The sequence below is a fragment of the Hippocampus guttulatus genome, chromosome 1 (assembly GCF_054856545.1).
Source record: "Hippocampus guttulatus isolate MCC_2025c chromosome 1, RoL_Hgut_1.0, whole genome shotgun sequence".
NCBI classification, from domain to species: domain Eukaryota; kingdom Metazoa; phylum Chordata; class Actinopteri; order Syngnathiformes; family Syngnathidae; genus Hippocampus; species Hippocampus guttulatus.
In genome coordinates, this window is record NC_141261.1 from 24,068,687 (window position 1) to 24,081,898 (window position 13,212).

General features: G+C 43.4%; 1 protein-coding gene across 6 annotated transcripts in view; it reads left to right on the top strand.

Moving 5' to 3' along the window:
* Nucleotides 1-13,212, top strand: part of znf385a (zinc finger protein 385A) — a 51,315-nt gene that overhangs the window by 24,647 nt on the left and 13,456 nt on the right. For 4 of the 6 annotated variants that reach the window (XM_086121388.1, XM_086121406.1, XM_086121426.1 and 1 more), the window contains exons 3-4: nt 7,041-7,151; nt 11,679-11,853. In XM_086121388.1, the coding sequence (XP_085977514.1) occupies nt 7,041-7,151; nt 11,679-11,853 (286 nt within the window). Of the gene's footprint in view, nt 1-2,437; nt 2,790-7,040; nt 7,152-11,678; nt 11,854-13,212 lie in introns of those variants that run through there. The other 2 variants (XM_086121435.1, XM_086121397.1) reach the window with 2 other exon arrangements.

The following is a 13,212-nucleotide window of genomic DNA, read 5'->3' on the forward strand; positions in this document are numbered from 1 at the left end:
TTTTATCAGGTTTGTACATTGCACTTCTTCACCACTTCACATCACGTTCAACTTAATATTGCTATTAGGAGCATTTTGTGTTACCTAATCCATTTTTTCAAATAGTTGGCAACCATTTGCCGCTATTTTCCTTGTCGTCTCAGGTCCAAATAATTTATCTACCATCAATTGAATCGACAAAAATCCCTCTACTCAGTGTTGTATGACCCTGCGGCCAGGAGGGGGGGCCACAGGAGAGGCGAGAAAGCGGATCTGACCTTGCAGTAACTTGGCATGTCCATACAGTACATTCACAATCAAATCATCCCCCCCAAAAAATACAAAGGAAAAAAAACACTGACATTCATCTTTTATATCTCATTTCACAGCGCTGTAATGGAGAGAAGACTGGCCCTTATAATTACAGTTCATTCGCTTTTCTTCCATCCAAGTCTGTGTAGTTTCCACTGAGTGATAGTGTGATTATCAGTGTGAATGGTTGTTGTTCTCTGTGTGTGCCTTGTGAAGGACTGGCGACCGGTCCAGAGTGTAATCGGTCTTTTGCCCAACGGAAGCTGGGACTGGCTCAGACTTCCTGTGACCCTCACCAGGATATAAAGGGATGGATGGATGGATGGAAATGAGACTGAAACCCAGTGGGGATGAGAGAGTACTGCTAGAATTTGAAGACAGGAGCTCCCCGGGGTGTGATGCACCGTCTCCGAATGGTTGCCACGCTTGTTACAAACTGTTTAGAAAACACAATAAAAAAGATGCGTAAACAACAACATCAACTTGGAAGTAGTCTGATGTTTTCCCAAAAAAAGACTCGACTCCCTCCAGATGTACAGTACGTGCAGCTCGATGATGTGTTGAAGAATAATTCAACACTTGCTTTGTTTTCCCTGCGACTGTGCGAATGAAAGGGAAATCCTGATCAGTGTGTGAGTGTCTTCAAAGCCTGCTGGTGACTTTCTGCTTTCTGTATCGCCCTGTATTGAATATTTCACCGGAGACTCACTTTTATTGCGGCCATAACATTGAGAAATGTCCTTGCACGTTTAGCTGGCAGCAAGTCACTCTCTGTCTCTCTTCAGAGTTGATCCCGCTGAGTTTGTACATCATAATTAGCCCGCCATTAACATTGAAGGTTATTACCTCTATAACAGAGGAATGGCCTCTCCGGCGTCATGTCTATATATATACAGCTGTAATGGTCCTGTAACATGATTTGTACTCCACTTGGCTGTCACTGCCTATGGGCTTTTGGACACTGATGGACTGGTTTACAGTATTAGTATGTGTCGGTCCCAATATAGACCACATGCACACGCTTCTTCCGAGGCAGCTGAAAGGTCAGAAAATGGCAATTGTACCGATTTATCAGCCATCATATTAGTTTCATCATATTGCATTAGCATTGCTTTACCATTCTGCTATTGTAATATGAAATGACAAGGAAAAAAAAGTAGTGGCGTGATAAGTGATGTCTGTACGTTCAGGGTAAATGCCATAATCTGACATGACTCAAGCCGTCATTTCGAAACGACAATGTCAAAATTCCCACACAATTCTTTGTCAGCAACATTTGCACCTAACGCCGCTGGTTACGCGCGGTTGTGATGTGGCAGGACACGAGTGACTATTGAGTCTTACTTGACAGTCCTCATGTAACGATGCATTTATGCATATGATGTTATTACCGGTACCTATTCTCACAATATTTTGGATATATCGTGTTTTTTATTATTATTTTTTTTCCGGTTGGACAAAATACGTTTTGCTGGAAATAATGTTGTCCTATAGCCTTATTGGGTACATAGTATCCATTTTGACTTAAATCTGAATGATCACGTATGATTGCTAAGCATATAAAGGTTTACGTTTGACAAATTAAGAGTGCATCCACTAACATTTTATGATGTTATTCAAGACAAATCAATTTATTTCTATCACCTTCGATAACAAAAGAATCTCAAAGGGCTTCATAGGTGCACAGCTCACAAAGATCAACAGCATTGCCCCCTCGCCCCTCTTGGACAGGAGAGAGAAGAAGAAGCAGTAAAACAGGCCAAAATGTTCATGTCGGGTGGTAAGGCAGGCCAAGAGACTTGTTGCACACTGGGGGGGCAGGGATTTAAACATTTCTACAGTGCTAGCTGCTCTCATTTTCACAGGTGGGTACTCCGGAGAACTGGATCCTGGATAGAAAATGCTCTTGGACCTGCTGACTTCTTTGCACACAGTGACTTTCTAAATACCCCGCACCTCATCCAATTTGTCTTGCTAGTCGAAGTCGGTGGGCAAAGTAAATGTTCTGTTGGGTTGGCTAAACACTGATAAGCAGGGGGTCAGTGGAACACTCTCATAATCCTTCAAGCACATCTAGAGAGCGCAAATATGCACGAGAAGGAGGGGAGAGAGAAGGAGAAGGGGAGGAGACACTGCAGTGCAGCTTGAGGGACTCACCATGGCAAGCTTTAGGGCATGGCGAAGGAGAACTGAGAGCAAGAGCAGGAGGACGCTTGACACATGGCGGGGAAATATTTGCAGAGTTTACAGAGAGCATCCCAACATCTCAAAAAGGCCCAAAAGGACAACTCAAGACACTGTTGATGGCAATGCACCACTAGCTCTTTAAGTTGGTCTTCATCTTTGAGAAGTGAGCAGGAAGCTGAATGAGGGAGGAAAGTGCATCACGCACTTTGAGTCTCACGCTCTCTGAGACCCAAACACACACCTGTGACCGCAGCAAACACGTCCAAGGGGAAATGCAGCTCCAAGCTTGCACAGACACTGAGGAGAAGAAGGTGAGTACACAGCTCCTTGGGCATGTGTTTTTTTTTTCCTTCGTTCTGCTGCGTCTTAATCTGGCCTCCAGTCAAACAAAACTTGTGCTTCAAAGACTGTGTTACATCCACCTCAGTGCAGATTATACTGCGAGTGCCAGAGTGGTGCCGCAGGGAGCATTCCTTGCTGCTCAAGTTCGACACGATGAAAACAATTTGCTGTCGAGAAGTGATCAAACACAGCAGGGGACTGAACTGAAAAGAAGTGCAAGATAGTGAGACCAGGCAAGGAAACAACACAGCAAGATATGACAAAAGTCATTTTGGGAGCATGACAAAGGCTCACCAGGAGTAATCAAAGAAAAAAAATACCAGACAGTGTGCTTAATGCCTTTTGAGGCACAATGATAAGACATATCTGTACAATTTGCTGTGACCCGTTAGGAACATATTATAAACAGGCACCGGAGCCTGGTTACACACTTGTGTGGCATGGCATTCCGCTCCTTCAACATGCTTGCGACACTTGCTCAAGTGTGAACAGAACATCCAAACGGATCCTACTGGTTGGCTTCGGGTCAGGACTGTTGGCAGGCCGCTCCATTCTTTCTACTCCCGAATTGTGGTGGTCGTCTCTGATGAACACTACTGTGGAAGGGCAGGCCTTGCCATCTGGGAGGATGACATTGAGGACGTATGACATTTCCTTGATGATGACAAGGCTCGTTTTTCTAGTGATGAATGCTGCCCCATATCCAGCTACAATCAGGCACTTGCAGTTTGTCAACAGCAGAATCAATAGCAACCGCAGAAGAGCTCTTTAGCTACGACTGTGAAGAGTTGGTGCGTTTTGCGTGCAATGCATAGACCCCGTGATGCAATTTATTACATAAATGGATGTTCCTTACAAATAGAGCAACTCTGGAAATACCGTATATATACACTATAAGGCGTTTTGGAGTATAAAGTGCACCTTGAGTGAATGGCCTATTTTAAAAAATTTTCACATGTTGAACGCCCGCATTATCAGGCACGTAGAATCGAAGCCACAACAGCGAGTTGTGTTATGCATCCACGAGATGGAGCTACGCTAAAGGGAATACAATACAATACCATAGAGCTTTATTTATATAGTTTTCACAACCACTGCAGCTGTAAGAAAACACTTCACGGAACATTTAAAATACTACGTCCAAGAAATCAGAATAGTGATCCATAGATAAGGCGCACCGGATTATAAGGCGCACTGTCGGCTTTTGAGAAAATTGAATGTGCCTTAGGTGTGCCTTATAGAGTGGAAAATACGGTAAGCTTTCTCACATTGCAGTTTGCGAGGCAAAATGTTAATTTAAATAACAGAACTGAGAATCATTTGCCAAGACGTCCCATACCGCTTTGCTGGACGAGATGCACACTCGTTACGTCATCTACGCATTGGAAGTAGGCCTTCAAAGCAAGCTTACTTGCTGCTGCTTGTGCGACCAGGTAGCTAGAAAATCCGTCAGAAAAATATACACAGTAGTCAAGTAAAATACTGAAAAATCGAAATCTCCTCAGACATGGTCAGGAATTACTTGGACTTGACACCACTGCAAGGTGGCGCAACATCATCACGGGGTGGGGAAATAATTCAACGTGTCTATTGCAGATGTACGACTATGACAAATACAACTGTGCCCTGAAATACCCAACGTACATATTTTTTAGATGTTGAGCTTTGATGTGCATGACTGTCTTGAGTTGCGAGCATCACTGAACAATCTCACCTCATATGTCAAGAGACGACTGTAAATAGAATGCATGTGGGCCTCCTCCACATCAAAGCTTTCGGATCTTCAGTCTCTCAAGGACCAGCAGACATGATCACAGAGTGTTTGCCTCTGCTTGAGAGGGATTTTGGGTTCGTTTCTGTGTGAACCCCACCAGAGAGGCCTCTCGGCAGCTGCACAGTGTTTTTAACAGCTGAGTCGACTGGATGGACCGTAGCTGACCTCCACCCAGGGAATCTGGCTGAAGCCCATCATTCATGTGCATTCTGTTACCTCAGCTCGTGTTAAACGCTCTCCAGGGGGTCATGACGCCAACGCCCTCGTACAGCATGTAACGTGCACCTGCACCGTGTTGCTCATCATCCAGCAGGTAGCGTCTGACAGCAGCTTGGAGGCCTGCTGGAAGATATAGAGCGTATCGTACAACACTGGGCTAGTTCACGATACATACAAGACCAGAACACTCTAAATGTATTGATATATTTGCTTTCGGAAATCTAGGGCTGAACACTCAAGTCGATATTGCAATGCAAGTTTCAAATTACAAAGATTGAAATTTGGAAGAAAAAAAACATTTGCTTGATTTCACTTGATCAGTAGGCTTTATACTGTAGTACAGTATATCATGAAACATGATACCTCAAGATGTGGTGTGATCCGACTTTTGAGTGCATCGCAGCTCTTTTTTCTTTTTCCTATTTCAGTACAATGCAACATGCTTCAAATTGGTCTCCGGTACTATTTACACGAAGGAACTTGTTGCTGTGGCAGATGCTGTCCATGTAGTATTGCTTGCTGCGGTTCAATATGTTGCAAACTGCTACTACTCTATTCTGTGGAGCTGCATGCCATGTTCCACTCAAGTCCATTTCCGGGAGAATGAAGAACAGAACAGCAGTCGTGCTTGATGGGGAAAAGTTGCATGAGATAAGAATGATTGATTGTTATGTTATTTTGAGATAAGATGCCGAGCCATGGCGTCATGCTATGGTTTCTGGTCTTTATGCCATCATTTTATCCATCTCTGCTGCTCATCCACATGGTGTATATATCCAGGTAGGCCTTGCTGTCCCCCCAGATTAACATCCAAGGCCTCCTCTGCATGCATTCCAAGTCCTAGAGGGATTCACGTTCTATACCTGCAGTCAAGGAAATTCTCTTCTTGAGGATATCTTCATAATAGCTGAGCGTGACAGTGGGTGTGAGATGACTTAAGGGAAAGCCTGGCAATGGGCCAAATTAAACACAGAGACGGGCCAAATTGAGTAATTTCTTGTCTGCGAACCTTCCCAGAGCAGCACGCTTGCATCACATTTGGAAGGCTCTTTGGAACATTCGGTCAATGGCTTATGATTTTTCAGACACACAACAGCAATTGCATTTTTTTTTCTCGTTAGGCCATTACTTTGGTTTTCATCCTCCTACGTACGCAAACAGTGTCACATCATTGTACATTTTTTTCAGTAGTCTGCTGTCGCTGCAAAGAAAGTGCCAACATGTTTGTGGTTAAAAACCACAGCATTGACTCTAAATTAGCGCGAAAGCCAATTTACAATGACGGCTAAATGAATTCACCATTTAGCTTTAGGATGGGGTTGAAGTACCTAACCAGCGTCAGTTAAATGCATATGAGGTGTTAAATAGCATGTTGCTGATTGATGGAGCAGATGGAGAAAAATCACACAACAACAATGTCAAATTCCGACCTGGTCTTCAAGTCCACACACGATGGGAAACCCCATGTAGGGACTTAGAAATAGCTTTGGTCTTATAATCTTCAAAGATGGATAGTTTTACACAAACATTGGCGCTACACATGTAGATATAATGAAACAGGCATATATTATTTATCCTCCGTGAAGAAAGACTAATATTATTGAGGCTTACTGAGGAGCTGAGCTTGTCACCATGTACAGTATATTGCTATGTCTTACGACAGCCAAATAGCCAAGGCATTCACACCAGGAGTAGCACAATAATCATTTAAATGAAGCAAAAACATAACGTAAATCATTTCTTCAGATCGTATTGTGCTATTGCTTAATTTTTTTTTTTTTTTACAAAGGACAATACTACAGAGGGCTTTTTTTCCACATTGCAAACATTTATTTTTTTAGGACGCTTAAACGGAGTTTCCATCCATTTAAGTTTTGTTAGATGATTTGAGAGACACACCCTTACAAATATGATCTTTCACTCAAACTGACTCATAGCTCAAGGGAATCACTGTATGTTTATTATTGTGGTTGCGGCTTTCAGTTGTGCATGCCTGTAAAATCCAAACCATAACATCTGATGGTACTGTATAAACAAACATGAGAATGATTTTATCAGCATCTCTTGGATTTGATCTCATTTGATTGTACTCATCGTACAAAACGTGGTTGTGCATTTAAGGTAAGACGAGACAAGAACTTCACTGTTTAAACGAAAGCTCACCATTTTTTGCCGTGTCTTTTCTTTCCCCCCCTTTTTCCGCACTTCCCTTGTCATTCCATGGAAGATGGACCCAGTGCAGAAGGCCGTGATCAACCACACCTTCGGAGTTCCACTGGTCAAGACCAAGCGGCCGGTCATTTCCTGTAACGTCTGTCAGATCCGCTTCAACTCAGAGGTACTCTACACTAAGTTTCTAGTGCAAAAATTGGAAGGTGTCCTGCTCTGCTTTCTCACCGGTGAGCGGATATTGATAAAGACGCGGTGGTGCAGTTCTTTGCCTTGTTTTGGCACTTTTGACCGCTGTTGGAATTTAATTTGTTTCAAAGTGCTGTAGCATCAAACGAAACAATAAAAAAAAGTGGAACCAAGCGGCAAGATCTGGGACAGAGGCTAAGGATGAGTAATAGGTTGTTTACAAATGGAGCATCAACAATGACAAAAGTTTTATTAAAATCCTGAAAATGTGATTCCAAGTATGAACTGCTGGCCTGTGTTTATTTTATTGGACACTTCTTTTATTTCATATTGACTTGAGATGAATCACTTTCTCTGATAGAACTTTCCAGTGGGAGATAATGGGCATTTTCTACTTGTGATTGATGACGCGGAAGCTTTCAGTGTGGCCTTGTGCTAAGCCATTCCCAGCGCCCAGTGTGTAGGCTGTGATGTTGAAAACACAGCGGTGCAGACATTTTGGTCAGACACGCACAGACCACACTTAGGAGTGGACCAGTGCTAAATATACTCGCTAAGTCTGCAATCATGTGGTTAAGCGGCGACAAGGTTCAAATCTTTGAACCTGCTCTCCTTAGATCTTCATGCTGAACCGATATTTATCTGGGAATGTTTATATGATTAAATACGTGTCTCTTATTAGTCAGGAATCAGGGTACACTAAAACGTATACACAGTATGGACAAATCCAGTAGGATGTTCCACTCACAAGGAGTGAAGGTGAAAGAACATATTGTCTGGATTCAGCCGCCCAACAGCTTTGAGTCTACTGGCGAGACTTTCTAAGGATGTTGACGTGTATCTGTGGGGTTGTTTCGACATTCTTCAAAGGCAACTCAAGCTCCTACACAGCAAACTCAGCCAAGCAGGCATCTTGTTTTGTGCGCATGACCTTGGGTCATGCTCGACAAAAACAGGGCCCTCCCCAAACATGCAATTTTCCAAATGCTTAAATAAAGCTTTAGAAATAGCTGTGTCCCAAAACGTCCAATACATTTTCATTTCAAACACAAGTTTTCACTCTGTTACCTAAAAGGAGTGAAAACAAAAAATGCAACCAGTGAAAATGCCGATGCTCACGCACACACACACACACACACACACACACACACACACACCTGCGCGCACACACACACACACACACACACACGTACAAACATACAAAACTTGCACACATACACTCATGACCCTGATATTAAAAAAGACGTGGCAAGGCACAGAGAAACCATATGAGGAAAAACGAACCCAAGGGGTGATGATCCACACTGAGTGACAGCAACCATACCTCCCAGTGTGGAGGCCCCCAAGAGGAAACCATGGCTCTTAAAAAAGAAAAGAAAATTAACAAAATAAATATAAAACGCTTGAATTAGAATAAGTATAGTATTAACTTATTCAAAAGCCAAGCTAAAAAGATGTGCCTTCAGCCTCCTCTTAAAAAACGAGAAAAAATAATATCAGGTACTGCCTTTTACAGCACAAATCACACCAGCAAATCAGTCAACATACTGTATGAGGGCCTTGTACGCCATTTTTATTCTTGTGAGCTTGCTTGGCAGAACAAAAGATGCACGCACGCACGCACATGGAGACAGGCAGGCTCAGACGTGCAATCAGAGGAGCTGTAGCGGCTCTCCGCTGTCACTGTCATGAGAGCTCGCTGCAGAATGTCAGCAATGTCAAAGCTGCGGTTGACTATCGTCTGTACGTCCAAATGAGCTCACCCTTTTGTTCACATTTTCCATAAGTGTCCAAAAAGACATTACATCTGATGCTAGTTTAGCTGACATTTATAAGTGACAGTTTTGTGTGGAATTATCAATGCAACACAGGCCTGCAGGATAGATAAAACTCTTCATGTTTTCAAAAGGTCAGATTTTGTCATATGTTGCTTTCATTGCATATATTGTGTCCTATTTGATCTTTTGTTACCTCTGATGTGTACATTTGTATGGGAGCTATCCAGCTATAAAATCAAGTACGCAGCAGTAAGACTTTCAAAGATCGTTTCGAGACCATTTTACCACAGCGCTGTAGCACGAAATATTGCACATCCGTTCACGCAACCTACTTTTGAGGCCTGCTGACAGCTGATTCAAGTTCTACTCTGAAATATTGCACGTGCAACTCTGCTCTATATATATGTGCTTGGACATTGTTGGGACACTTGGGATAAGAAAGTAAAGATAAAATGAACGGGCGGCAGGCAGAGGTGTGAAAATGTCCTTCAGACTGCTGGCAGCAAGCTCAATATAGCAACCTTGCATCTCATGCGCCATGTTGTACCGGCCTCACCATCTTCTCTGCAAATGACTCCTCGATGAATGGTCCACCTTGCTTGTGTACACTCTGTGCAAACACATTAAGCTAGTGGTGGGTGTTTCAAAAAGAGATTAGTTCCTTTCTTGCAATAAATCGCAGAAAGATCTTCTCAGCAGGATGATTTGTTTTTTTCTTTCTGAAAAAATGTTGACGTGTTCTTCGATGCTTTTCACTCCGTCACTGTGATCCCCATGATAAGTGGTGTCTTTGTGTCTTTGGGAACCTTCAAAGCCTGTAACCCATTGTTTAAACGTCGTGTAGTAACATGCATTGTTGAGGAATGGGGCTAGGAGTAGTTTATGGACCTTCCAGTTCAACGGCGTCCCAGTTTAACTTCCGCCAGCACAATCAGTCTGGTAATCAAAAAAAGCTGGAGCCAGTATCTGTCAGTTTGGACTCTCAGATGATGTACAGGAGAACTTTCCACTGATGATGGAACAGAATGTGCGTATAAATCTTCATAGACATTTACATTTATTTGGGAACCTCTGCAAGAGAAATGACAAATAAGTGTTGAGTGAGGAACAAAGGGGGCCAACATTTGGTCTCAAGTGTCTCTACCTCTGTAGGTTTTTGATCCCGTGCGTGTAATCCATCTCTCCTTTCTCTGTAAACCAGCCTGCCTTCCCGTGGCACAGTCCCATGATGTCTATAGAATAACATCGTGCATGGCGCCATACCAGGGCTCAGGGGATCTGCCATTGGCCCTCCCCAAGCAATGTATTTATTTAAGTTTAAAGATCATGTGGCGCAAGAGACAGGAAGACAGCAGTCGCGTTCTTCTTACGTCATCCTTGTGCCTTACTCTCCCAGCGTGTCCAATTAACCCATGCTTAATCCGACTGTTCGATTTGTGTAGCAGTTTGATTGAATATAAATGGATTAGTCATGCCTGGAGAGAGGGGCGCCGGGACGACCTGCTGAAGAGGCAACTCTTACTTTTATGTGGAATGCTCATGTTGTGCAAAAGTATGGTAGTCAGTGAGAAACACCGGCGTGTGGGTTAGCAGCCGGGGCTCTTAGCCTTCTAGTTAGCACACTCGAGTCTCTGGCAGTATTTTTCCAGATGATGCACTCCAAGGTAGAATGAGTCCCTGAGTTTTTGTGTCACGACTATGTGTCACTAACAATCTATGTATGAAAAATGAATGGTTAATGTAACTGCAGCAAGCCTACAAGCTTTATAACACTGCTAGAGGGGAATGGATGGACAAAAAACATGACACGACATGATGTTAATCCCAACAACAGTCTACGTTCCTTGAAGCCTGGCTGTACTACCTGATAAGTAAAATGGGATTTTTGCACTTGATATTTACGTTTGTATTTCTATTTGTGTTGCCAATAAATGGGGGGGAAATGTCATTCATTCATTTAATATTAAAGGGTAAGTCAACCTAAAAAATTTCCTTTACAAGAATATGTTCCTCTAGTCTAAACCTGGCATTCTGATAAATATTGTGTTTGTGGAATAAGCGTAAAGCAGGAAAATCCATCTGTTTTTATCAATCTCCGACGGCGGCAATTTTGCCACCTTCTGTCAACTGAAAATGGCATCACAGATGCTCGGGCCTCAGGTCACAACCAATCATGGCTGAGGTTCAGAAAACAGGTGAGCCGTGATTTCCACAAACGCAATATTCATCAGAATGCTGTGTTTAGACTAGTGGTGGTGCATGGAACGTATTGTAAAGAAATGTTACTTTCTCTTTAAGGAAAAGTAACATATTGGGATATACAGTATATCATCATCATCAAGAATCAGGATATAAAATGACCTATATCAGGGTACAGAACACATCACGATACTGTATACAGTATTGTGGTTGAAATCCAAAGTATAGCATAATGTGGACCACATCCTAATGAGAATGCTTTCTATTATTGTGCCCCTTCAGAGGAATGAGGCGACTGCTAAACAGTGTTAGAAAAATGCGATGCAAATGAAGCCAGTTTACACCCTGAATTGGTCTCCAGCCAACCACAGGCCACAGAAAACCATTCATTCACACCTGCAGCTACTGAGCGAGAATCAAATATGTAAAAAAGTCAGTGACGAATAAGTGTATCGGATTAACCAGTAGTTGACCTGTTTGTGGTATATTTGTGTTTACCTTCCACATTTCCGTTCGGTGTTGCCATACAGAACCAAGCTGAAGCCCACTACAAAGGAAACCGCCATGCCAGGAGAGTCAAAGGCATCGAGACCTCAAAGAATCGCTGTCAAGATGGCGACAAGCCTCAGACTATGACCCCCACCACCTCGCCATCTCCTCCAGGAGCCCTGGGCACTGCCTCTGAAGGCGAGACCAGCAAACAAGGTGACAGAACAGGAAATGCTTCACACCATCACAGGCGCGAAAATTGCAATGGTGCTCATCTTTGTCACAAAATCATTTAAAATTGATTATTTTCAAGAATAGCAAACACAAAATGTGTTGCCCAGGCAAACAAACTCATCACTCCTCAGGAACTACATCAATGCAATCAACAATTTATTCTAATTCATTTCTAGAAAACACCAATGACTCTATGTTTCTTTTTCAAATCTGTAAGGTGCGGTCGAGACAGGGCACACCACCAATTAAGATAAGATAACAAAACCTTTATTAGTCTCGCAATGGAGAAATTCCCAATTCACAGCAGCAAAGTTATGAAACGAAGAAGTAGAACAACAAAATATAGGAGCTGCTGGAAAGGCAGCCACTCTCGCGGCGCCATTTTGAAGTCAAAATAACAAAAATAACACAACACAACACATAGGACACAGACAGTCGTGCAATCTTCACCACTTTTCTGCATACACTTTGTTGTCTGAAGCAGTTATAGATGAAAGAGGAGAGGATCAAAGTGTCCTTTCACCAGTGGATCAGAGACATCATGCTGAAAATGTGCACACGTCTGCTACAAGCTAAGTTTTGAAAGCAAACACGAAGCTGTAACGTCCATTGACGAAAAGAGATGAGTTCACTTCTCCTGTCCCACGTAATCCGCTTCAAACTCCAAGCCGCGACTCCCAGTTCCAAATCCGCATCGGCGCTCCACGCTAACGCTCCTTCCTTCTCATCGTCGGCTCCTCAAGCCTTACATCCATCCAGCCGCAGACCGTTCAACAGCACCGATCTCTCCGCTGAACAAAGCGGGGCTGTGAAAAATGCTGCCCATTACAGGCGCAAGACACAAGCGCCCCGGCTGTCCAGCAACGACAGTCAAATGGCGCCGACATTCCTCCCAGTCAAAAACAGTGCTGGTATACCCATGCTGCCGAGAAGGCGCAACCACCGAGCACAGAGTCTCCTCCTTGATGAATGTCGTGGCCAAAAAATGCTGAAAAAAGTCCACACCAGGTCCACACGACGTAACAACAAACACAAAGTGACAAAACAAACACAAAAACAAAAAAAAAAGCAAGGCTCATGAGAGAAGCAGCCGGGATGGTCCCCAAGTGCCCACTCCACTGCACAGTTATGCTTCCTCAATGTTGAGATAGTAATGCGCGACTTGTGCGCTGCACTTAAAGGGAATGAAATGAAAGAATTAGCCATGAATGAGCACTCCCACAGCGGCGAAACCCTCCCTCTTGCAGATATGCCGACCTGCACTTGTCGGCACCATTACCAGTAACGGGTCTAACCTGCATTCGTGCCGAAATATGTCACGGCCCTCGTGGGATTCACACC